The sequence below is a fragment of the Xenopus laevis genome, chromosome 8L (assembly GCF_017654675.1).
Source record: "Xenopus laevis strain J_2021 chromosome 8L, Xenopus_laevis_v10.1, whole genome shotgun sequence".
In the NCBI taxonomy this organism is placed as follows: Eukaryota; Metazoa; Chordata; class Amphibia; order Anura; family Pipidae; genus Xenopus; species Xenopus laevis.
In genome coordinates this window covers 72,811,722-72,837,058 of record NC_054385.1, presented here as the reverse complement: position 1 = coordinate 72,837,058, position 25,337 = coordinate 72,811,722, and the positions used below count along the sequence as shown (strand labels likewise).

The 25,337-nt window shown below is 37.9% G+C and overlaps 1 protein-coding gene across 1 annotated transcript in view; it reads right to left on the bottom strand.

Moving 5' to 3' along the window:
• Positions 1–25,337, bottom strand: part of LOC108698661 — a 72,311-nt gene that overhangs the window by 25,928 nt on the left and 21,046 nt on the right. Inside the window, exons 2-3 of the mRNA XM_018230317.2 lie at positions 23,492–23,565; positions 20,517–20,953 (exon numbers count right to left, since the gene is read on the bottom strand). Of these exons, the coding sequence (XP_018085806.1) occupies positions 20,517–20,953; positions 23,492–23,565 (511 nt within the window). The remainder of the gene's footprint in view (positions 1–20,516; positions 20,954–23,491; positions 23,566–25,337) is intronic.

Genomic DNA, 25,337 nt, shown 5'->3' with positions numbered 1-25,337 from the left:
CCATTTGGTGCAATGTGCCACAAACAGATACAGCATGTCCTGGGTGGTTTAGGCAATGCTAAATGCAATGTGTGGCATACTCTGAAAGAATGTGGTACAATCTGATATAATAGGAACATCTAGGCAACCTAATACGGTAACTACTTTAAGCAAATTTCAGTATTTAATCTTAACTTCCAACAATTTTCAGACCAAAGAATCTGTATGACTCCATCTTTATTATACTATAATAGACTGCAGTTCGGGTAGGCTTGTGAATGTGGTGAGTGCTAGTACTTTATAGCCAATGTGAACAATGTTTGCAAGACAATTTTGATAATACCCCAAGAGTACCATCCACTTATATGACCTACCACAACCCCTACCGTGGGTCTGTGAAAAATAAGATAATAAGAATTAAGACATAATGTACATTGGGCAATGTACATTATTCACACTGGGGCAATTTATACCACTTGGGAAGGATTGAGAAATATCCCATAAAGTAGTGCTGTGCAACTGGCGTCCTATGGGCCGCATCCAGTCCACAATCCCCCTTGTGTGGTACCCCACATGAAGGTTTGCCTGCTGCCTGACTTTGTGTAAGGTTTAAAAGGTATCAGAACTGAGATTAACTGACCCCTGCATTGTTTCCACTTCAAATTCTGACAGTAATCTCCCCTGCATTGTTCACACCTTTAATCCCCCCTGCATTGTTCACACCTGTGATACCTCAATTGTACACTCCCCTAAAGCCTTGTGATGGTTACACCTCAGGAAACTTCAAAAGAGGCTGGCACAAGCCTGGAACCCATGAAGTAGTAAAGCGGAGTTAGATAGTAAAAGGTTAAAAAAGGTTACATTTTATTTTTCCAAAAATTAAGAACCACGTCAAGCAAGGGGGCAGTACTGTTAAATGTGTCACTCTGAGTGACACATTTAACAACACTGCCCACTTGCTTCCCATTGACTATTTTTCTTTTAAATAGTGTGTATGCAATGTTCAGCCTATGGCTAAGTGTCCCTGGTAGACACGGAACGCATCAGGCCTTCTTAATTTTTGGAAAAATTAAATGTAAGCTTTTTTAACCTTTTACTATCTGACTCTGGCTTTACTACTTTGTGGGTTCCAGGCTTGTGCCAGCCTCTTTTGAAGTTTCCTGGTAATTTGCTCCCCTTGCTGAAGGTCTGGGGCGTGTGCACTCGGGTCCACCGTGTACAGTGGTAAACTCTTTCAACATGTCTACAGCATATACTGATTATATATTTGTAAAGCTTGTTACACCTCAGACCCAGACTGAAAGTGCCCACATTTTTCACCTGTTCACACGTCATACAAATTGCTGGAGGTACACCAGCATTGTGTCACTGTATGTAGCACAGTATGAACTGTTCATCTTAGAGTGGTCTTGGTCTCCTACTGTATTCTGCCTTCAATATTCTCCCTGTATGTGCCATACTCTGTTTGTCCTTTTCTCCTTGTGTGTGACATGCTCTGGCTGCCCTATGCTGCCTATGTGTGTCATACTTTGCCTGCCCTATGCTCACTGTGTTTGTGTCATACTCTGCCTGTGTGTGCTATGCTCTGCCCCTGGGAGTTATGGATGCCCAAGGTGTTAATCATGTGCTGGGGGTTGCTGTGTTATCCACAGAGGAGAATGAGTCATGTGAATTTAATGGTCAGTCTTAATATGAGTGAGAACATAACTTTCAATATTTCAATAAATAAAAGGCAAAACTGCTGCCATGTAGTTCAAGACAAGAAAATAGTATGATTCAGAGACATCTAATATTACTATTCTCCTTTGTACTTGATTTTAGGCTCTATATCCACCATCTCGTACAAGGGTATAGTGGATCAAAGATCATGACCCACTCCAGGGAGATTTGAGTATTAGATTAATGGAAAGTTTTGCATAAATAAAATCATCCTCACACCCCTGTGCAGTTAGGGTGAAGCTAAAGTGGGATTGCACTCCTTCTTGATATAAGGGTACATGTTCATGGTGACCTCATAAAAAAGGGTTTTAAAGCTTATAGGGTCCCTCAATTCTTACACAGTAACAAAACTAGAAAAAAATACTGAATGCAATTTAAGACTTAATCTCAAGGGCTGGATGAAACTAGTAGGTCATTGTCTGAAGAGGACTTTTTTATTTTTATATATTGCCAGCAGTTGTCTGGTATTTAAAAGCTTTTGTTGTTTATTTTGAATTCTTGTTGGCTTGACGTTATGATATTTTACAATCATGTTTCCAGGTTTGTTGATTAATTTTTGTAATAACAAATCTTAAGGGCACTAATCAAATTAAACATTTGGCCAAACAAGTCAACTGCAAATAATTACATTCCTAATGCTCTTGTAATCGTTTTAATGGACCATATTGCTTTATTTTGTTAGGTCTGCATTACATGGTGTTCTACAAATCAGTTCAGTCTAACCAGGCTTTTGGGGAAATGTAATTAAAGTCACACTGTCTGCACCAGGTCTATTAACCTACAGTATGATAATCAATCAGATATGCACTCCATCGCTAATAGGTGACCAGCTAGTTCTACTTTGCTTCTGGCTAGTTTCTACTTTACACACCCCAATGAATACAGTCTGCTGTTTTCCAGCTGCTTAGTCATTGCCTTTGCTAGACTATTAGCACTACTGGAGGGCAGGTGATTTATTCTTCCTACCTTACCCTTGGAAATGGGATAACTATTAAAAAAAAATACAGACACTTGGGAAAGTGGGAGTACTGATGTGAAATCCAAATACTAGTATCATGACACTGTGAAGCAAACACTATACTCCAATTCACTTAGTAAACAAAGTAAACAAAGAAATTACAGATAAAAATGAGCCTGTGCCATCCACATTCCTTCAAAAAATGTCTCACAAACATAATTATAGACACAAATAAAGATGTCACAAATAAAGAGCTGTGTTTCTTTTTCACACCTAAATGTCAAGACTGGTCTCAATGGCAAACAGCTGAAATCTAAGCAGCATCTTAGAGGCCATTTTGAGTATTGTGGGAAAGGGTTTATTCTCCACAGACAACTTTTACAGAGGAATTTAGACAGTGAGATGGTGAAAGGGCCAGGGAAGCAAAGTTGATCTCAGTTACCAGCAAGGTATAAGATTCTGCCAATAAACTATATAATATGCATATGCCTAAACACTAGAGCATATAAAATAACCCTAAAACCTCCTACAAACCACAAAATTCCCTAAAATAACCAACTATTCCACTCTGGCAGAAAACTGCGAAACCATTACACAAAAAACAAAATCAGCAGACCTAAAAGAAATGCAGCACAGAGCAAAATGCAGTGCAAAGAGAATATTATACCCTCTGCGTCCTGAACAAACAATGCAGCTCCGAATCTCTCTTCAAACGTTCCAAGTGCTACTTGAGAGATGCTAACCACAGGTGTTTATATACTTGCATCACTTTCAACACATTCCTGAGTGTTTCCTGAGAGTTTCCAACCTGTGGATGTTTTGGCCATGATGACTATTTAGGGAGGGAATAAAGACCACATACAGAAAATGGAGAAAGGATGGTAACAAAATCACATTGGTTAACAGGGTGCCTGAAGCTTAAGTGTTATGAAAGCATTATTTTCTGTTCTATTCATATGCAAAATACCTTGTCCAAATTATGAAACTGTACCTATTAGAAGGAAATGCAGTTTACCACAACTTCACCATAATCCATAAGACAGTAAGGCAACTGCCTCTCCATTTATCTCCTTTGAAAAACATAAACATTCCAAGCCGATCGATTCCAATGCAACGAGTCAGATCCAATATTAAAAAGGAAAGTATTTCCCCTATGGAGATTCAATCTTGTTGCTATAAAAATTGCATACATTGGCTTATACTTACCTATTTTAATTTTTGTTAAAATAATTACCGCACTTTATAATGCTCTTTGTTCTCATTCAAAGCCATTAATCGTACCCATAGGTATGGATGAAGCCAAAAATGAAACATAAACATCATTAGAATAATTCCATATATCCAATATCTGCTATAAAGTAGCAGGTTATAAAAGTGTCCGGCTGCAAAGAAGTAATTCAAAGCTTTTGTTACCAGAATAAAGCTCTACCTTGGCTCTTTCAGTAATGAAAAGGAACAGTTAACACACAACAGATTTGTAAGAATTACTGCCATACAACCAGTAATAAATGGTAAGCATAGTGCCCCATGCCCCTTTTAGAGTAAATCTCATGCAATGCACCCGCCCTCAGAAAAGTGTCCTGGAAATTATTTTCAGATGGTAACTATGATACAAAGGAAAAAGGAATTGCTCTAAAGTGAATATTTAAGAAATGGACCTGCCCTCCCACTGCAAAGTATACATTTCCCATGAATTCAAATATACTAAAGCTTTTCTACTGCAGGAAATGGGAAAATGGAAGCACTTAAAAGAATACAGATTGCATCAGGGAAGTGATGCACAAAGGAAAAGTCTTCTGAAAAGCTACAAAAAAAAAAAAAACGGTAGACACAACCTAACAACCAATCTAGGAAATAACTGAAGGGCAGGGTAGGCACCAAACATCAAAACGAATGAGCCAAATTCTGGACTACAAATGCTAAGCAGACTGAGGAATACAGGGCCTATTATTATTCTATATGAGTTGGGAAGCAGCCATATTGCTTCATCTGCCAAGGCAAAATAAATGAAATTAACATGAAAATTTGAGAATCTTGCTTAGCCATGCCAGCATATTACCTCTAAACAAGGTATCTTAGTTCACTAAATTCCTGTAAGGCAGCCTTTATAATATATTGTTTTTCAGAATATATATCTGTCAGCACAAGGTGGCAATACACAAGGAGAGCTTTATATGTAACAAAGGCCTCCTCTTTAGGTTATATATAATCTATAAATAATCTGTCTTTATGCTATAGCAACCATGCACTGATTTGAATAAGAGGAAAGGGCCTGAATAGAAAGATGAGTGATAAAAGGTAGCAATAACATGTTTGTAGCCTTACTGAGCATTTGTTTTTAAGATGGGGTCAGTGACTCCCATTTGAAAACTGGAAAGAGTCAGAAGAAGAAAGCAAATCATTCAAAAACCTATAAAAAGAAAAAATGAAGAACAATTGAAAAGTATCTTAGAATTAGCCATTCTAGAACATACTTAAATGTAACTTAAAGGTGAACCACCCCACAAGGTTAGCCAATAGAAAAGATGTATGCATGCATGAGAAAGCTGGTGCCTAGAGGCCTGCTCTGAGCTCATGTACACAACAGACTTAATCAATCTTAAGCATCAGAATGCAAATGCAAATGCATATGTATTTATTGAGCCTTGGTTATCTTGTTACATTAAGGACAACAATGATAAATGTTATTATTACATGCAGAATGCTTTGTAGTTAACGAACTTAAAAGTCATAATGGGATACCATTATTTCCTACAGAAAATATCTGGTACAAAATGTAGCATGTTCTGTTGTAGGCTGGTCTTGAAATTGAACCCACACAATTTGATACAAAAGAATGGAATAGAACTCTCTTAAGGTGGCCATACACGGGTCGATAAAAGCTGCTGACAGACTAAGCGGGTAGTTTATTGGGCATTGTATGGGGCCCTCCGACGGGCTTCCCCCGATTGGTATCTGGACAAAAAATCAGCAAGATGTTGATCGGCCAGGTTTCAAAACTCCATCAGATCGAGGACCACATTGGTTCATTGATGCAGTCCGACCGCCTGTATTCTGATCGTGATTCGATCAATGGGCCTTAGGGCCCAAGATTGGATCAGCCTGATATTGCCCACCTCAAGGTGGGCAAAACAGGGAGCAATCCATTCTTTGGCAACCTCACCAAACAAGTGGATCTCTGCATGTATGGCCACCTTTATAAAATTAGAAACAATGTGACAGTGATATAAAATCTCTAATAAAACAGGACAGTCTGATTTAATCCTAAACACAACAACCTAACTTGGTTGTGCAATAGTGGCTGATACAGTTTAGTCGTTCCTTGAAACTTGGGGAAGGATGACAAAATTCGAAACAATGTGAAACAACTTGATAAATATGTTAATATTTCAAAGCCACCGTTTTCCAGTCCCAGCTATGTGGAAACTCTCTTACTAAACAACTTTTAAGCAAATATGTTTGCCTTGTACCTCTGGCCCCCAAAGAATTGCATATGAGGCAATGATGGGTTCAAACTAATATTTCAATGGTATTTTGTAAGTGTAATTGCACGAGTACTATTTTTATTACAATGTTAGTATTAAAACAGAAGCTGTTGTTGAACCAATCCGATGTCCTCTTGGCAGGATTAACAGTTACAAATCTAACAAAGAATAAGATTAAAATAGATAATCCCAGTGATATAATTCTATCACTCACTCTGCAATTATTACGAGCCGCAAAGGCATTAATCCCCAAACGATGGAAATCAGAGGACCCACCTACATTTAGAGAGTGGCTGATAAAAACAGAGGAAATAAGACAGATGATCGCATTGTTAATACATAACCAAAGTCAAAAATACTGGGAAATATGGTCACCTTGGGAGAATTACATTAAAACATTACATGAAAACAGTAAACTCTGAAAACTCTGTTAAGGTTTAAGGTATGATCGAAATAGAGGATTAGCTTGTTTTTGTTTCTATTTGTATTGTAATTTTGATGATATCATTAGCTGAATATTATGCTCAGATACCCCTTTTACCCATTTTCTTCCCCCCCCCTTTTTTTTCTGTTCCCTTCCCTAAAATTTATATAAATAAAGAATTAAAAAAAAAAAAAACAGTTACAAATCTACAGTGTATCATGTGGGCATTTCCTACAGGGTTGAGTTTATGGGGCATATCTACTAAAGAGCAAAGCACGTTTTTTAGCAAAAATTCGCCAAAATGACAATTCTCAAGAACATCGTCAATTTACTTAAAGGCGAATAACACATTTTGCTACCAAAAAAGCTCAGCGCTAGAGGAGTTTCACACCGTTTCGCTAGGCAAAATTTTTATTCAGGCAAACAATTGTTAATCCGCAAATTTATCAAAGTGTGAAATTTTCTATTTGATAAACATTAAGCCAAAGTCTATTTCACCCGGTTCTTCCTGGCAAATTAACAAGATGAAGCTACATCCTCAACATTAATATGTCAGTGACATTAAATAATGTATTCCAAAAAAGTCATAAAAAAAGATAAAGCGCTGGCATTTTTTCATATTTTAATGCGGGATTATGTTTACAAGTTGTAACTGTTAACTATATGTTATTTAAACTTTTTTAACCAGTCCATGAAGCTCATGTCACATTTGTTTTAGGGTGGGTTCATGTCTAGGACAATAAAGGATCTCTTTTGTCTTTATTTTACTTCCTTGGATATTTTTAATAATAAGTTGTCACTTCCAGCAATTTCACCAACAATCACTAATAAATGCATACATATGACCTTTATTTACCAGCCATATTTAAATTGACATAACTGTAAATATGTTAATGAAGTTTTACTAGAAAAAAAGTAATGCTAGAGAAAATTCGCTAAGAAGCTGTCGCGCTAACGAGTACGCTAGTGTTCTCTTGCCGGCATTTTCGCATTTTGATAAAGTATGGTGAAGTTTCCCGAAGAGAAAATTCCCACATAAATAAATATGCCCTAGTGTGTATTCATATAGTGCAGCCTTCCCATGGAATGGTGTAACACTGTCCTTGATTGAACTAAGCTATGCATTACTGAGAAGCTGCCAGCTATACATTTCAGTAGCTATGAGAGACTCCAGAAGGGGGATCCCAGGGATGTACAGCACCTGAATGCCACATTTAGGAATCCTCCGAGCTCTCTACCCTTACCCATAACATAGAGTTTCAGACAATGCAGGAGGTCATTTTTATTACAATGAATTCTGCACAAGGTCAGATATCTTCAGCAAAGTAAATGTGTTACGGGTCATATGTGACACCCCCCCCTGAGAAAACAGAAGGACATATGGCTTTCCAGCTATACGATACACAGAGGTGGAGAAAACCAGATGTTGGTAAGTATGCATACAGACACACACAGCGGCATACCGTCACATGCAAACCCACACACCAATCACATTTCAGCTACTCTCTGATTGATTGTTTTCTTGTGGCTGACTCAGTGCAGCAGCTGGTTGCACACATTTTACACAGGCCCAGTTGGAGCGATGATTCCATGGTGGTTAAACCCTCGCAGTCTGAAGGCTAAAAAAATGTTGGATTTCCAAACAAAAAAAAAGCTGATTAGCACAAAATGATCCAAGCCAGGTTTGTGTCTAGCCATACTGGCTGCATAGCATAAGGTTTCAACTGAAGACTCTAAGCCAGGATTTTAGTGCTGCCCTTTTGAGGGATATGTAACAGGCATTTCTGCAGAAATAAAGAAGTGTTTTTCATCTAGTCACTACCATAACATTGTCCAAAAAAAAAAATCTATATCCCAATTCACAGTTTTTGAGGAAAGGCCCCTGCCCTTTAAACTGTAAGCTCTTGTAGGACCCTCTTATTTCATTTTTACTCTTGTTTGTTATTTCATTGTAAGATAATGTCTGCATTTAACATCCACTCATGACTATGCTGTCAATCAGTGACTAAGAAATGGAAGAGCATTGAAACACCTGAAATTTTGTATTATACTCTATATAATATTGACTCAACTGATTGGTACTTAAAACAGTTAAGGTAAAAACAAGTAACAAATTAGGGAAACTAAAATGTCTGATTTATGGTTACTGCTTGTTCGTTGGTGTGCAGTACTTGCCCAGGAAAAAATTGCCCATTTTAGAACCCCTGTAGTGTTGGTTAGACACTGTTTGATATACATACTGTTGAATGCTGATTCAAGGACATATTGAAGGAGGTACATACATACTGCTTAAAGACACAATAATACAGGTATGGAATCCATTAACCAGAAACCCGTTGTCCAGAAAGCTATGAATTATGGAAAGGTTGTCTCCCATAGACTCCATTTTATCTAAATAATCCAAAGTTTTAAAAATGATTTGCTGTAATGATAAAACAGTACCTTGTACTGGATCCAAATGAAGATTTAGTTAACCCTTATAGGAAGCAAAACAAGCCTACTGGGTTTATTTAATGTTTAAATGATTTTCTAGTAGACTTAAGGTATGACGATCTAAATTACAGAAAGATCCATTATCCATGTTAATTTGTAAATTACACCATACATGAGGTAAGGGCACGGACACACATGCGGAGATCCGTCGCGTTTTCGGTTCAGTTTTTGAAAAAGCGGACTGCCGTGTAGATATGCTAGCAGAAGTTATTATTGCCTAAGCTTAAACCGATAAGCGTCTGCTTTTTCTAAAAAACTGTGGCGCGTACCGTGCTGAAAACATGGCAGATCTCTGCACGTGTGTCTATAGCCTAATGCATCTGTAAGAGACAGACCCTGAACTATACCATTCCCACCTTATCCTTTTTCCTACCCGTTCCTAGCATCCCTTCTTGACCCTCCCCCCATCACAAATAATGAGACATAATACATGGAAGTTGTTAGAACTGATCTATACTTTATTGATATCCTTATATACAAGCGTTCATACTGTTTTGTTTTGTACTTTTTTTACCTTTTATAAAAACTTGAAAAAAGAATAATGGAAGGAAAAAGATCCAATTCACATCACTAGAGAGAAAAATACACTAGAAATAAATACTGCAGAAAGAACATTGCCAGGAAAACCCTTAAACTAATGCAGAATGCAACCACTAGAAAAACACATCTGGGAACACAACCTGCACAAATATCACTGAGAAACATGACAGACAGCTCATGGGAGACACCACACATACCTCTGGGGCGACAATGTGCACACACATATGGCCGAGAAGAAATATCACTGGTGTGAAACACCACCTGGGAGACAATATGCACACACTAAGCTGAAAATTTCACTGCAGCAATACAGCTCTGGGCAGACAGACTATACAAACACTGATGGGAAGAAATACCATTGGCGTGACACAACTCTGGGAAGACAATCTGCACACACATACATACAGATACAAACAGTAAGATGAAATATCACTTGAAAGACAGACTATACAAATACTTCTAAGCAAAAATACCACTGGTGTGATACACCTTTGGGGAGACAATATTTACATACATACATACACACACACGCACACGCACACACAGACACACACACACACACATATATATACACACACACATAGCTAAGAAGAAATATCACTATGTAGACAGAGCCCTGGAAAGAAAGACAAGTTTTACACTGCTGGGGAGCAATACAATTAGAAAGACAAACCTCTAGGGAACACTGCATTCACAGCATTGGGAGATAATTACATTAGTGCCAGTGTACCATAAATGCATATACTAAAATCCAAATTTATCTATAATATTAAGAAAAGTGACCAAACTCCCATGCCAGATTTTAGCTAATTTATCAATAAAAAAACTTGATTTAATTGGACCATGAAAAACTCGATTAAAATTGAGCGAAAAAACATCGGATTTTCAGGCTAAACCCAGCGTAGACCATGATAACTCAATAAATCTTAGGTTTTTTTTACACCAAAAATTCGACTTTTGACACAAAAAGCCCAACCAGATACATTTGAGGTTTAGTAAATTAACCCCTTAATGTGTCTTCATAGTGATATTTGTTCTAAGCGATGTAGTGTATGCATGTGTATGTATTTTGTCTGCCCAACGGTGTATCGCACCAGCTGTATTTTTAGGTGTTTGTATAGGTGTTTGTATAGTCTTTCAAGTGATATTTATTCTTACTGTTTGTATCTTTGCTTGTACTTTCAAAAATTCTGTATCCTTGTAGAAACCATGATAGTATCATTTAAAAATACCAGTGGTTTCTTTTTTTATGAATTTCTGAGGAAGATCATCACTATGTAACATCTTAAGTTCCAGTGGAAAAAAACAGTTCCTGGCCCAAATGCCATCTGAGGCGGCTGACCCAATTCCACCCCTGCTGCTTTACTAGTAAAGAGAACACACAAAAAATAGGAAATGATGTCTCTTAAAAGTTTTCAGGGATAGATTTTTGCCACCCTTGGTAATTTCAATCTGGAGCACTGGTTATTAAACCAAACAGACCTGTCGGGGCTTTTGCCCACTTGAATTGGTACTGATGTAAATGACGGGCAGTCACTGTAAAGTTCTGGGTTAATGTGTCAGTGCTATATAAATAAAGGCTAATAACAACGCTGGTGAGAAACAACCTGGCAAATAGGATTCAACTCGCCAGCCTACACCTAACCCCCACCCCGTCTGCACCACTTTTCTTTTGCTTGCGGCCACGATCAGGGGTCATGCAGGAATACCTGGCTGGAGCAGAAAAAGATCAAATAACCAATGGCAACCCCTTTAAACTTGAGGAACGGAACATTCAATTGAAGCAGCAAAAAATAGTTCTACATGTAAGGCTGTGGAATACCCTGCTGGGTGATGTTGTGATGGCAGATTCCATTAATGCCTTCAAGAGTGACTTGGATGATTTCTTGGACACGTGTATATATATATATATATATATATATATATATATATATATATATATATATATATATATATATATATATATATATATATATATATATATGGAAAATACTTTTCCACAGACCCCACTGTGAAGAAAACCCACCAACATTGATGGGGGGGGGGGCAATACCTCTGGGAATTTACACACTTCTGTGGAGAGATACCACTAATGAAAACACCACCAAGAAAAAAAAAATAGCTTTTTAAGGAGAAATAATTCAGGAAGACATACCACAGTGGAAAAAACCCTGACATTGCTGGGTGGAAATACGTCAGAAGTATATGCTGCTACATACATTTATCACATTGTTGGGGATAAATAACACTAAAGTGACACACCACTGCAGAGAGAAACAACATACACTTCTGGGGAGATATACCATATGGGGTAAGAGACCACTCCACCACTGCTGGAGACAAATACCAATGATGAGACACACAGCTGGGGAGAAATAGCTTTGGGAGGACACACAACTTTCACAGCTGAAAAGGAAAACTTCATTCTGATCTGCAAGCTCAGCTCAAAGATGAACTTACAACTCCTTGGAGGCAAATCACCTTAAGTAACACAAGGAAAAAGAGGCTGCAGAGAAAAAATAGGGATTCGGGTGAGTGCCTATGGATAGCGGATGGAGTAGCCCAAAAGAAGTCTAGGAGAGTCTTTATGGAGTTCAAGACCATTTATAATTGGTATCAACAACATTAAAGCATTTCTTGCAATTCGTGGCAATAAATGCAGTGTACCACAGGCGCTGTATTTTATATGCATTTACAATCACAGCAGAATCTGTATACATTTAACTGTGCTTATGAATCTACACCCTGGCCAATTGTGTTGTTATGTATCTCCACACACCAAGGGGTATATTTATCAAAGAGTGAAGTTAGAGATCACCACAGTCCTCTAGAGTGAAATTCCGACACTTTCCATTCATTTCTATTGGATTTTTAAATCCCATAGAAATTAATGGAGAGTGGCTAGCAGACTGTGGCGATCTTTAACTTCACTCTTTGATAAATATACTCTCAAGGCTAGCACAGTGACTGGTGTCTCCAAATGGGTTAGGGAACCTTCAGCACTTCTTATTAAAATGAATAAGAAGCCATCTGGGGTGAGTAGCACCATACCATGCATGCCACGGACTAAAAAAAATAAATAAAATCACATTGCCTAGTTGGTAAAAAACTATTCAAGATGCCACTGTTTGTAATAAGATAAAATATGAACAGAGATAGAAAGCCTGGCATTACTTCACAATGGGGCCCATTTATTAAACCTCTAATTTTTCTGGTCAAGTATTTCAAGTGGATAACTCAAATTTTTTGAGAAAAAAACTTGAATCATTAGAGAGAAATAAACTCGATTTTTTTAGAGATTTATTATATCCCAAAGCTGCTAAAAATCAGAATCCGAAAATACACCATCTCAAATCTGTCGAGGTCATGTAAAAGTTAATGGCAGATGTCCCTGAAGATGTTTCTTGACATTGTGGCGACAATTCGATAAAATTGTGTTTTCAGAGAGTCTTTTCGAAAAAGTTGCACGATTTGAATTGACGCTCGATTTTGTTGCATCGTTTTTTATTAATAAGAATTTCTGATAAATGAGTTAAATTCGTGGATGGGAGTTAATTTGACTTTGTTTTAATAAAAAAAATTAGATAAACTCGAGTTTTAGTAAATAACCCCTTGTGTTATGTGTCTGCAATGCATTAAAATCACTAACACACAGCACAAAATACCATCATATACATGGGCTAGAAAAGGGCTACAAAACAAATGAAAGTCTTATATACAAATAAAGTCTAATATAGCTAGGGTACATTTGGGGTTCATAAAAAAAAGGTGCATCAAGTGCAGCTTAGAATCAAACACATAAAGCTAATTTATAATGCCCTGACAATGGCTTGTATATTTCTGTAACGAAAAAGATAAAAAGTGTATAATAATGGTTATCCATTTTACTCTTCGTGTTTTAATACTGTATAACAAGTTTTATTTGTCTTGCACTAAGGTTCATGCTGCTCAGCGTATAACATTTACAGCCTAATAAACATGCTATTCTACCATACAAATTAGACTACACTATGCTAAACACACACTATGTATTTATTTAGTGTCAACATATACATTATTCGCATGCATCTGCATATAACACTGACATGGATAACACCAACATCTTTAACAGAGGGCAGTAAGCCACTACCATGTGTACAGTATCTACTGCATATAGCATTAACATGGCCACTATTTTGCAAATAGCATATTTCTCTTGTGTAGACATGTGTGTTTGTGTATATGTGTGTGTGTGTGTGTGTGTATATGTATAACCCCAGTGTGTAACATAAAAAGATTTAAAACAATTAATGTAAATGAATAGATGGGTAACTTAGGACCCCTGCAGATTTACAGCTAAATTTGTGTTTACAATAAGAGCATTTCTCACAAACCGGATGAGAGGTCAGGAATTCTGTTCTGGAATGTCAGCTGGAACGTCATGGGGGAGGGAGAGAGAAAGAAAGAAAGAGACAGAACAGGGAAGATACTGTAAAAGAGAAAGGGTAATAAAGGAAAGAGAAAGTATAAATGATGGAGAAGGTATAATTGTCAAAGAAGAATGGGATAAAATGTACTTTTTATATGGGGTAGACAAGACAGTGTGCAATTGTTTTTTTATTTTTGTGTTTTTTAGATTACTAAATTACTAAATTGTTCCGCAGCTCTCCAGTTTGGAGGTTCAGCATGTATCTGGTTGCTAGGGTCCAATTAACCCTAGCAACTGGACGGTAGTTTTAAAAACAGATTGGAAGGCCAACAGAAAATGGCCTGAACATAAAGGTAAGTAATTTAAAATTGTATATTAAATTGCAAGCATTCTATGAACAATTAACATAAACTACTCCTTTAAAGATTAATAAGTGCAATGTGAGCACTCCACACTCCAAAAAAAAATTAGGTTATTAGGTGTGTTGAGTAAATATAATGCTGGGGACCTGGGGCAAGGAACTGGTGTGAATCTCTGCAAAGTGTTGTAGGATATGTCAGAGCTAATAATGTTAACATAATAATAATGGGCAAGTTAAGAAAATAAAAAGGAACATAGGAGGAAGAGAGGAAAGGATGATAGGGCAGAACATGTAGCACAAGTAGAGATAAGAAGCAGGGAAAGTAGGTAGTTGAAAATAACAAATGAAGCACCTGAAAAGGTGAAGAGTAAGACAAAATCAGTTGAGGGATAGGACAGGTTGGTGGGCAGTAAAGCAAGAGAAGATAAAGAACAGGGTAGTTGGATAGTTGAATTAAGAAAATGAAGTGGAGATAAGATGGACAGTAGAACAAGAGTAAATAAAAGCCAGGAAACATTAATAGTAATAGCAATGACACATGGTCCTTTGTCACTCATGGTTTTGTTGTGGCTACAAAATGCCAAAAAATACATTGCAATAGACAATACTGAGAATTGGCTCTGCTAAAACACTCATATTGTGTAATCGCTCAAAAATGCCTTTGCAAGAATATTTGAGCAATTACACAATTTGAGTGTTTTAACAGCAACAAATAGCACAATTTGCTGAGAGACAAATAGCACCATGTGTTGCCCTACAGCAAGAGGAGGTAAGGGACAGAAAATAGGTAGACAAAAAAAGGATATGAAGTACACGAAAAGTGGACCAAAAATTAGGGCCAAGGTAAGATGTACAGCTGGAAAGGAGGAAGAGGAAAGATAGACAACTGAAAAGGGGACATGACAGAAGAAAAGCATTGGGGAGACCCTGGATGATATGATGGATAGTATAGACAAGAGAACTTGGAAGATTTAATAAAAGATAGTTGGATACAGAAAAGATCAAAACACAGATGAATGTTCCCTGCATCTGTCTCCTCTTTAATTATTCCTGTTCTTTGACTGATATTCTTTTCATCACTTATTCAATCACTCACCAATACTTATCTTCAAATACAAGAGTGCGACATTATTGAAAGCAGATCCAGCAGTTCCTGAAGTGCCCAGTATAGAATATACTCCTGATAAAACCTATGGTTGTGGCAACAATCCAAAACGTATATTAAAATAGAGAAGATTAATTATTTAGTCAGATGCCAAAACACCATATGGGCAAGCACAGGAATTATTTTCATTTATTTGCCCATTTATTTTGCCCTTTAAATGGACAGTATCCACCCCTTATCAAGATTAATTATCCCGTAAATGCGTAACATACTTTCTACCTATTGTTTTAATTAGGATTTTTTGTTTTTATTATTTTTCACACTAAATATTGAAAGTTTCATTTTACTTCCTGTTGTATGAGCACAATCTAGGCAAATCAGCAGTCCACTGAAGAGCCCTCCATATCATCAGACCCTTTTCGTTCTACCCCAGCTGCAACCTATAAGATAATAAACCCATGAAAGCTAAGGGGCCGATTCACTAACTTCAAGTGAAGGATTCGAAGTAAAAAAACTTCGAATTTCGAAGTGTTTTTTGGGCTACTTCGACCATCGAATGGGCTACTACGACCTTCGACTACGACTACGACTTTGAATCGAACTATTTAAACTAAAAATCGTTCGACCACTCGACCATTCGATAGTCGAAGTACTGTCTCTTTAAGAAAAAACTTCGACCACCTAGTTCGCCATCTAAAAGCTACTGAACTCAATGTTAGCCTATGGGGAAGGTCCCCATAGGCTTGGCTAACTTTTTTTTGATTGAAGGAATAATCCTTCGATCGCACTATTTGCGCTAAAATCCTTCAACTTCGATATTCGAAGTCGAAGGATTTTAATTCCCAGTTGAATATCGAGGGTTAATTAACCCTCGATATTCGACCCTTTGTGAATCGGCCCCTTAGAGTAAGTAAGAGCTTGAAACAACTGACGTACCATTACAGAAGCATACTCTATATTTTTCTGTGAGCCAGGAAAATCTTTTTACAAACTGTGTGCCGAACATGATGGCAAGTACTGAAATGTATATGTGCAGAAAAAAACAAATCAGTGTACTCCATAATTTATTGCACTGGTTAGTTGTCTGAATCCACACATTTATTCAAAGCATTTTCAATTGGTGGGTGCTCACATCTTCTGTGGTTGCACATGCACACAGTACAGTATCAAGAACTAGGAAATCATATCTTAAAGGGGAACTATTGCAAAAATGTTTGTTTAAGCTTCAGTATACTGAAATAAGAAACTTTCTGAATACAATCTATTGAAAATTCTGTACAGTTTCTGAAACAGCATCTGTTTCTCTTCATTCTGTCTTCATGCAGGAGTCAGATAATCATTGACAGTTAGATCTAATATATCCTATAGGGGAGCCTCGTTTGCCTAGAAGATGTATTAGAGTTCACTCTATTAAAATCACCAGCAATACTGTCTCTCTACATGCAGAATTTGTGCAAAAGGCAGCTATTTTTGTACTGGAATCAGTTATTTGAGTGAGCTCTAATTCATCTGCTAGGAAAGGAAGCCCCCCTATAAGATATATGGAGATGTACTCACCGGTAAACGGCTGGGCGGCATGCCACCCCTATTATTCTGCCACCCTAGGCCCGGGCCTTTGTGGCCTCGCCAAATCCGGGCCTGGCTGAGAGAGTATTAGTGAACATAAACTTGATTATTTCAGAAACAATGCAGAATATTTAATTTATTGTATTTACAAAGTTTCTTATTTCAGTATGCTGATGCTTAGATTACATTTTCATTTTCACGAAAATTCCCCTTTCAAGTGTAATTCTTTATTGTGTGATGTTTCAGCTGCACCTTCTTTGGTCAGCTGTGTGTGAAACCAGTGCCATAACTTGTTTCTGCACACACAAAATGGCCTATGACGGCCATTACCATTAAAAAGTGGTCAGGGTGCAATTGGTAAATTAGCCTCTAAGGGATTTGAAGAGAAGGCTTTAATTTGTCACAACTGTCACTAGTACTAGTTTACAGATGGTTTCATTTAGGCATGCCTTCCAACATTTCATTTTTTTAAAAGGGACATTTTTTTATGGCCAAAACTGTCACATTCAACTAGGGAATTATTAAAATTCGATTTTTTTTTTAAAAAAAAAATTCTAATTAGATTTTCGAAAAATTTATCATACACTGGCCCTTTTGATTCGAGTTTGCAAGGCAATCCTATTCACCCAAGTTCCAAAAATTTTATTTTTTCAATAATTTGCAATTGGTCAAATTTTGAGTTCCTGAGAGTTCATGGGAGTTTTAAATAACTCCCATGAACTCGAAATTCGACCCTTAATAAATCTGCCCCTAAGTGTGATGTAGAGAGTGGTATTATGAGACAATTTACAATGTTTTGATTTTTTATTATTTGTGGTTTTTGATTTTTTAACTATTTATTCAGTAGCTCTCCAGATTGCAATTTAAACAAGATTGCCCAGATTACACTACCAACCATGCATTGATTTAAATAAGAGACTGTAATCAGTGGCGGAACTACCGGGGGAGCAGGGGGTGCAAGCGGGCCAGGGCCCCCTGGCAGTCCGTTCGCCGCTGAAAATGCGGCCTTAAGGAGGGGGGTGGGGCCCGGCTGCATGTCACGCATCAGGGCCCGCCCCCTCTAGGATCGCTACTGACTGTAATATGAATAGGAGATGGCCTGAATAGAAGAATGAGTAATAAAAAGTAGCAATAACAGTACATCAAACTTGCCTCAGGTAGCAACTTACCCAGAAATGGCCCAGGGTTCTTTGCCTTAACTTGTTTTTCATACCCCAATCACTCTGCTAATTAATCAAGGCTGCAGAGTAATAGATCAGTAACAGACATATTCAGTCTAGTAGCATGCCTCCTTACATATGTCTCCAAGTTTATGGTCTTAATTTACCATAAACATTATAATAAATCAACTCACAGAATATTATTGATCACTTCATACAGTAAGTCACACAAGAAATCATCAACATCATTTCAATTGCCATGAAAATAATATCTGGTGTTCATGTTGGACTGAGCCTTCTAGAGCCCACCTGAGAATCTAGAATACAGGGCCCAGGATCACAACAATTACTGCATATGTACATAGTGCCAGATGTTACAGATGATACATAGACTGATAGGAATTGTCCATCGTTGGGACCCACTAGTGTCTGGGCCCACTGGGAGGTCTTCTGGTACTCTAGCAAGCCAGAGTGACTGTGCCCTTGGTATAAAAGCAGGAATGATCAATCTAAGAGGAAACTGTAAAAGCAATAAGATATTCTTTTGAAATTCCAATTAAAGTTATTTACAAGACTATGGCACACTTGGGGGCCGATTCACTAACTTCGAGTGAAGGATTCGAAGTAAAAAAACTTCGAATTTTTGTGCTCCTCGACTATCGAATTGGCGTAAATTCGCCTGAGTAGAATGATTCGAATAGATCGAGCGCAAAAACGCTGCGACTATTCGCCATTCGATAGTCGAAGTACTGTCTCTTTTAAAAATACTTCGACTGCCTACTTCGCCACCTAAAACCTACCGAATTGCTTTAAAAGCCTATGGGAAAGTCCCATAGGCTTGTTTTCCAAGTTTTTGATCGAATAAAAAGGCATTTGATCGAATGAAAATCCTTCGAGCGAATATTCGATCGAGCGCCTATTCGCCTGGCGAATATTCGCCAATTCGACTATTCGCCAGCGCGTAAATTCGCCCGAATTGTCTATTCGATTCTATGCGATTCTATTCCCCAGTCGAATTTCGAGGGATTTAACCCCTCGAAATTCGACCCTTGATGAATTTGCCCCTTAGAGTTTGGAAGCTGATTTTCTACTGCTGCATATCCCGTCCCTCGCTAATGCAGTTGCCAACAGCAACTAAACAGTAAATGATGATACTTATTTAGAAATGTAAAGCCTAGATCTGATTGTATGCTAAGGGAAACTTCATTGGTGCAGTTTTGCAACTGCGTTAGTAAATCTGCCTCTTGATCTCTAATATTGTACATTCTTCTCCAAAAGGATGGCCAATCAAAGTAATGTCTTCTGACCACCACGGATCATTACCTGATGTTCACAATGGGAAGTGCTGCAAGCTGCCCACAATAATGTCTTACTGTATATAGCCACGCTGGTGAAAAAACAGTTAGATGAAATATACATCAAGCTCATGTTAAATATGCATAAAAAAAATGAAATGGACACACCCAAGCAGATATAAACATGCTTGTTTAATATGCACTTCTATTTATTTTACTTAAGTATTACATTAAACAGAATGTTGTACATATGCATATTACAGACTCTCATACAAACAAGCCTCTCTTTTCTTTTGGATATATTACTACTTGGATATACCACTACAATTTACAAAATCTGTAAACTGTAGAAATCTGTGCAATTATTGATTTTAGCAATGTGCTGTGATCTCCCCTTAAGGCTGAATAGTCTTTATATTGAGATATTCATTTTCTACTTGTAGCTCTTATTGATATGCAGTAGTTCGAATACTATAGTGAGCATCCTATTTGCTGAATCTTTGACATATGTCTGGTCTGCTCCGACCATGCCCCAATCTGGCAACGCTCTGTAGGCTCTGCCCTATCATTGTCATGGAATATCTAGACTCTACCAGAACAAATATAGATTGGGCAGAAAATGTATACTGTAAACCTCACTGGAAAAAGACAGCTCTGTGGCTTCTAATACCCTTAAATTTTACAATGATGTGAGTGTCATCCTGAAAGTTTGGGTAGAAATTTGGCCAACCATTGCAGGTTAGGGTTGGGTCAGACTGGGGACGTACATTCCTCCTCTGTTCCTGAAGATTCCCTGTTTTGGAACCAGCAAAAAGACATGGGTACAGGTCTGGTATGGGTCCTACAACGGCAACATTTTGTGGGTTAGGGTTGGTTGCGGGTAAGTTTTTCCTGACCCGCACATCACTAAATAGGAGCTACATTGTTGCCTTTATAAAGTATAAAAATAGCAAATAACACATGTAGAAAGAAGGTTAAAGAGATGATTGTTAACCCAAGTCAATACCAGCAATTCAACCTTACCTCCACAATGCTTTTGAGATCCCTGACGTACGCCTGCTCAGTCTCTAGAATCTCAAGTAAGACTCTATCAACATGAGATAATTTGATCTTTGGATCTCTAGCCTTGCGTAGAATTGGAGAACATGTGTAGCCAGGAAAAGTTCTATCCATGGTACTTCTTTCTGATTCCCCTTCTAAAAATGCCACAGGAGTTAAGTCAAGGCTGATGTCACTACCATTTTGCTGAGGGTAGCAAGAGCCAGTGCTTTGTGAGGACACAAGAGCTCCACTGCTTCCAAATGAACTATGGCTGTCCTGCAAAGAAGCCGAAGACGTTGAAGAGCTAAGGCTGACTGGCCGGTCACTGTCTGAGCACACAGTGTTCACAGAGGTACAACTACCTGACATCCCGTCTACAATTCCACTCAAAGAACTTACTGATGTGGGTCTGGGGGCAGCTAGAAGAAAGAAGAAAAATTAAAATGTATTAATCCACAACTCCAAACATGAACACAAAGAAGAAAATTACCACTTTTGGGTATATCATTTTAGTCAGAATTATGATTTGCACAGCATTCTACATGGTAGAGAAAGACAGACAAATATAGAGGATGGGTTGTTGCCAGTGATTTCTCATTTCCATACTTCCTTTTAATTAGATGGCAAAATAAGCAAACAATTTTGTGCATAATTGTTACACTGTTTAACCTTTTATGTTTTTGTATGGCTTTCAGGCAAGAATATAGTTAACAGCATAGTGATACATAGTAAAATATTTTTTTTCCTTTTTTTCTTTGAGGTGCCAAACTGGAAAAGGCACAGGTTACATAGTAGATAACAGAAACATTTGGTTGAATCCAATTGTATTCTACAGTGCTTATATGCATATATCAGTGTATTTTCTCCTTTTTCATTGTTGAATGACTACCCCATGGCTACAAAGCAACTTACTTATATAAACTTTGTAGTCTTTCTAAAGCAAACACCCCAGATATACCAGTGCATGCTAACAGTACATTATCAAAACACTTTCATTTGTCGGTGTAAATGTTCCTAATAAGCTTCCGTTTTTTTCTACATTTTAGAGCAGGGGTTTGTCAAACTCTTTCTGTCACTGCCTGACAAGCTTATCATTGTCTCACCTCATTAGAAACATCACCACTCAGAGTTACAGTAACAGTAAGTGATATGTGTATTGTTATCAAATTCATTTTTCATCACCTACACAGAAAAATACATAGCCAGAAATTTTTAAGTTTAATGTTTGAAAACAAAATAAAATTATTGTACTGATTCCAAAGTACTATTTTGAGTGTAATGCAAACAGTGTTCAAATACTGTATATCATGTACAGAAGGGTTGCCAGCTTGAGGACAATGGATTGGATGTGGTCCTTTAAATGATTTTATAGCCACCAGTCAGTTCAATGAGTTTTATTTGAAACATTGTAGATGTACTACAATCCAGACATAAGCTGCCATCTCAGCCTCTTGAGTCAGTTTATTGACATGTATATGGCGCCTATGACTAAGTGGCTTGCAGCACGAAACACGTAAGGCTTTTTTTAAACACATGTAAACTTAATAAAGACAGTTTTACTTCATTTGGTTTGTATGTTGGTATTTTTTAAGTGCCTGCTCATGTTTTGTTATTGGTTTAATTCTGGTCCCTTAGGTTGTATGTTTGGGGACTTGGCAATCAAACCCAATGTTTCTACTGGTGAGTTTATATGTATTTAACATCTGTGTTATTTCTACTTCTGCTATGTACATCGTACCAAACCGATGGCCAATCTGACCGATACTTGGATAAAAATTAGGGATGCACCGAATCTAGAATTCGGTTCAGGTTTCGGCCAGGATTCAGCCTTTTTCAGCAGGATTCGGCCTGGCCGAACCGAATCCGAATCCTAATTTACATATGCAAATTAGGGGCAAGAGGGAAATTGCTTGACTTTTTGTCAGATAACAAGAAAGTAAAAAATGTTTTCCCCTTCCCACCCCTAATTTGCATATGCAAATTAGGGTTCGGTTTCGGTTCAGTATTCGGCCAAATCTTTCACAAAGGATTCGTGGGTTCGGCCGAATCCAAAAAAGTGGATTCGGTGCATCCCTAATAAAAATTGTCTAGATATCAATCAGACATCTGCTAAAGCATTGGCTCATTAATGTGGTCCTTGTCTGACAGGTCTGCTTAGGTGCCCATATACTGTAGATCTGATCATCAGCACAGCTTTATATTATGCTTCTTCACTGTCTCCACTTTCACAAAGGATCCTCTGCACCACCTTGATGGCCTCCTGATGCTGCATATACCCATGAGTACAAAGCAAAATCCTGGATCCTGTATTCCTTGTTGCTGTTTAACAAATGTCAGTAAGGTAACTAGGGTTTGCTTTTCAGTACGTCTCAGTATCAGGCACCTACTTAAGCAGAGGTTTAAATCCTGGATACACCACAGTGTTGCTATAAGTGCTCCAGCACACTCAGAAGTTCCATCTGAATTCAACAGGAGTTTCAAATATCTGCTCTTAGCACGCACATGCCACTGCACCTATTAATTGTGATTTGGGTGAACCGAGCCCAAACCTGGGTGACCTGCCCAAAATGACATGGAACCAACAAGTTGACAATCTTACAAGTGATTAAACAAGATAAAACTATATTAACCCAGTGCTTTCAGCTAGCTTTGGTGGTAGAATTTTGTGGTGGGCAACTGAGTACAATGATGATTGAATACTGGGAAAAATGTAACATTGTGGAACAAAATAGCAAACTGCCCAAACTTTTGTACTTCGGCCACTCTTAGTAAATGAATGCCAGTGCCATTTTTCATTGAGCCACCTAGTGATAAGAAAGACTTTTGGGTTCAATATATGAAATAATTTCTAGAAATTATCTTCAAGCTCTGCTTTGCAGTTTGCTAGTAATTATAACACAATAAAATCAGATAGTGTGAAGCTGTTGGGGTTCATACTATTGATACAATGGACACACCTTGTTTACATGCTCTTTTACTGCTGCCCCTGGAGACTCCTTCCGGCATGGTGACCTTATAATGTAACCCGGCCCTGTTAAACAGAAAGAAAGGAGATTGTAATGCTGGATGCAAATACAAAGAATGGTTATTATAAGTTGAATAGGGGAAGAACAGCATTTACAATAACATCTTGATCTCACACAGTTTTTCAAACTACAGTACATCTTGCTGCTGATATCTTCCTTTTTACAATTACCTCACTTCTTTGTGACTTGTAAAATCATTACCTTCATGACATCATGAGACAGATATGAAAGCTGCAATAAGTTACTACCCCACTAACAAGCAAGCCCCAAATCTGTGAATAGACCGTGAGTCATTATTAGGAATTGTGGCCGGATATCTGTTGTCAGTCACCCTTCTTATCCAGCTGTGGGATACATGCAATAAGATATATATACAAAGCTCAGTGCCTATGTGGAGAGGAAATCGCTCCCTCAGCTAAGCCACTGATGGCTGTAGAGTTTATCCCAGGGGGTCTGTCTCATCCCAGTAAAGGCTTAGGGGAAATGTGGAAATAAACACAGCAAATGAACATGAGCAACAACCCTGTCTCTAAACCTGGGAGGCCGTATTAAATTCCTGATTTCAGACTAGTCACTTTATCCTACGGTGCCCCAGTCATTAAATAATAGATTTTAAGAACTAAGGGTGCCTCACTCTCATGTCTCCTACCAATTCTTCTTTTACATAAGCTCTTTTGGGCAGGGCCGTCTATACAATTATCAGTTGATTTTTGTAGGTATGTTCATAATTTACACCCATTTATTGTAAAGCACTGCAGAATATTTTGGAGCTCTAATATGTGTTAATATTAATAATAATAACTAAGATAAATATACCAAAGTAAGAAAAAAAATATAGCTCTAAGACATAACAGAGGAAGAATAAAGAAATACAGGGAAAGCTTTGCTACCATTTATTATTTTAACATTGAGTAACTGCATACATATTGAGCTTCCACTAAATCTGTAAACATGGTCCAAACAACAATGGAGGGGTTAACTGAAGAGCAGAAATGGGAAGGGGATGTTTAGGGGAGGCTGGGTGTCTGTTCAGAGGAATGCTGCATTAATCATACACTGACCCAAAAGCAGCTGTTGCATTATCGAGAGATAGCAACCCTACCCCTTTGCAATCCAGGAAAATAAAAAAACATTGCTAGTGTGTGTCCATGGGTGAATGTCCTGTAGACCCTCGGAAAAAGTGTTCGGCATTTCTGAGAGAAGAAGCTGTCCCTCCCCCGAAACTATCAACATCTGGTGATAGATTCACTGTGTGAGATTGGAGAAAGATAATTCATTAATGATTCATCATCTGTTTACTGTAAACACATCACTGCTCCTGCTTTCCCCTGCTTAGAGATGGCTTCTAGAGTAATGATGTCCTCACTATCTCCTCTTCCCATCTATGGCTCTTGGTGTAAAGACCTCACAACCCCCTCTTTTAAAACACGCTGTGCAATCAGGATTTATTTTTCTCCAGTAGCATACACAGATATAGTAACTTCCACACAAAGCAGTCTTGCAAAATGCTACACAGCCTCCTTTCTCCAAAAATACCATTACTGTCTATAGTTACATAGTGAATGAGGCTAGTAGCGCACTCAGCATGCCACTAGCTTTATCATTTTTTGCCAAGTGAAGCTAACTAACTACTGATTACTTCTCCAGTTTACCTCTGAGGAGGAAAAATTCAGACCAGTTCCTGGCAGCCTGGCACTGGACCTCTCCATCTCTCATCCCCTTTGGACACATGTGCAGTACAGTCTTCTAATTTGCATTGCTTGGTACAGTAATTGTC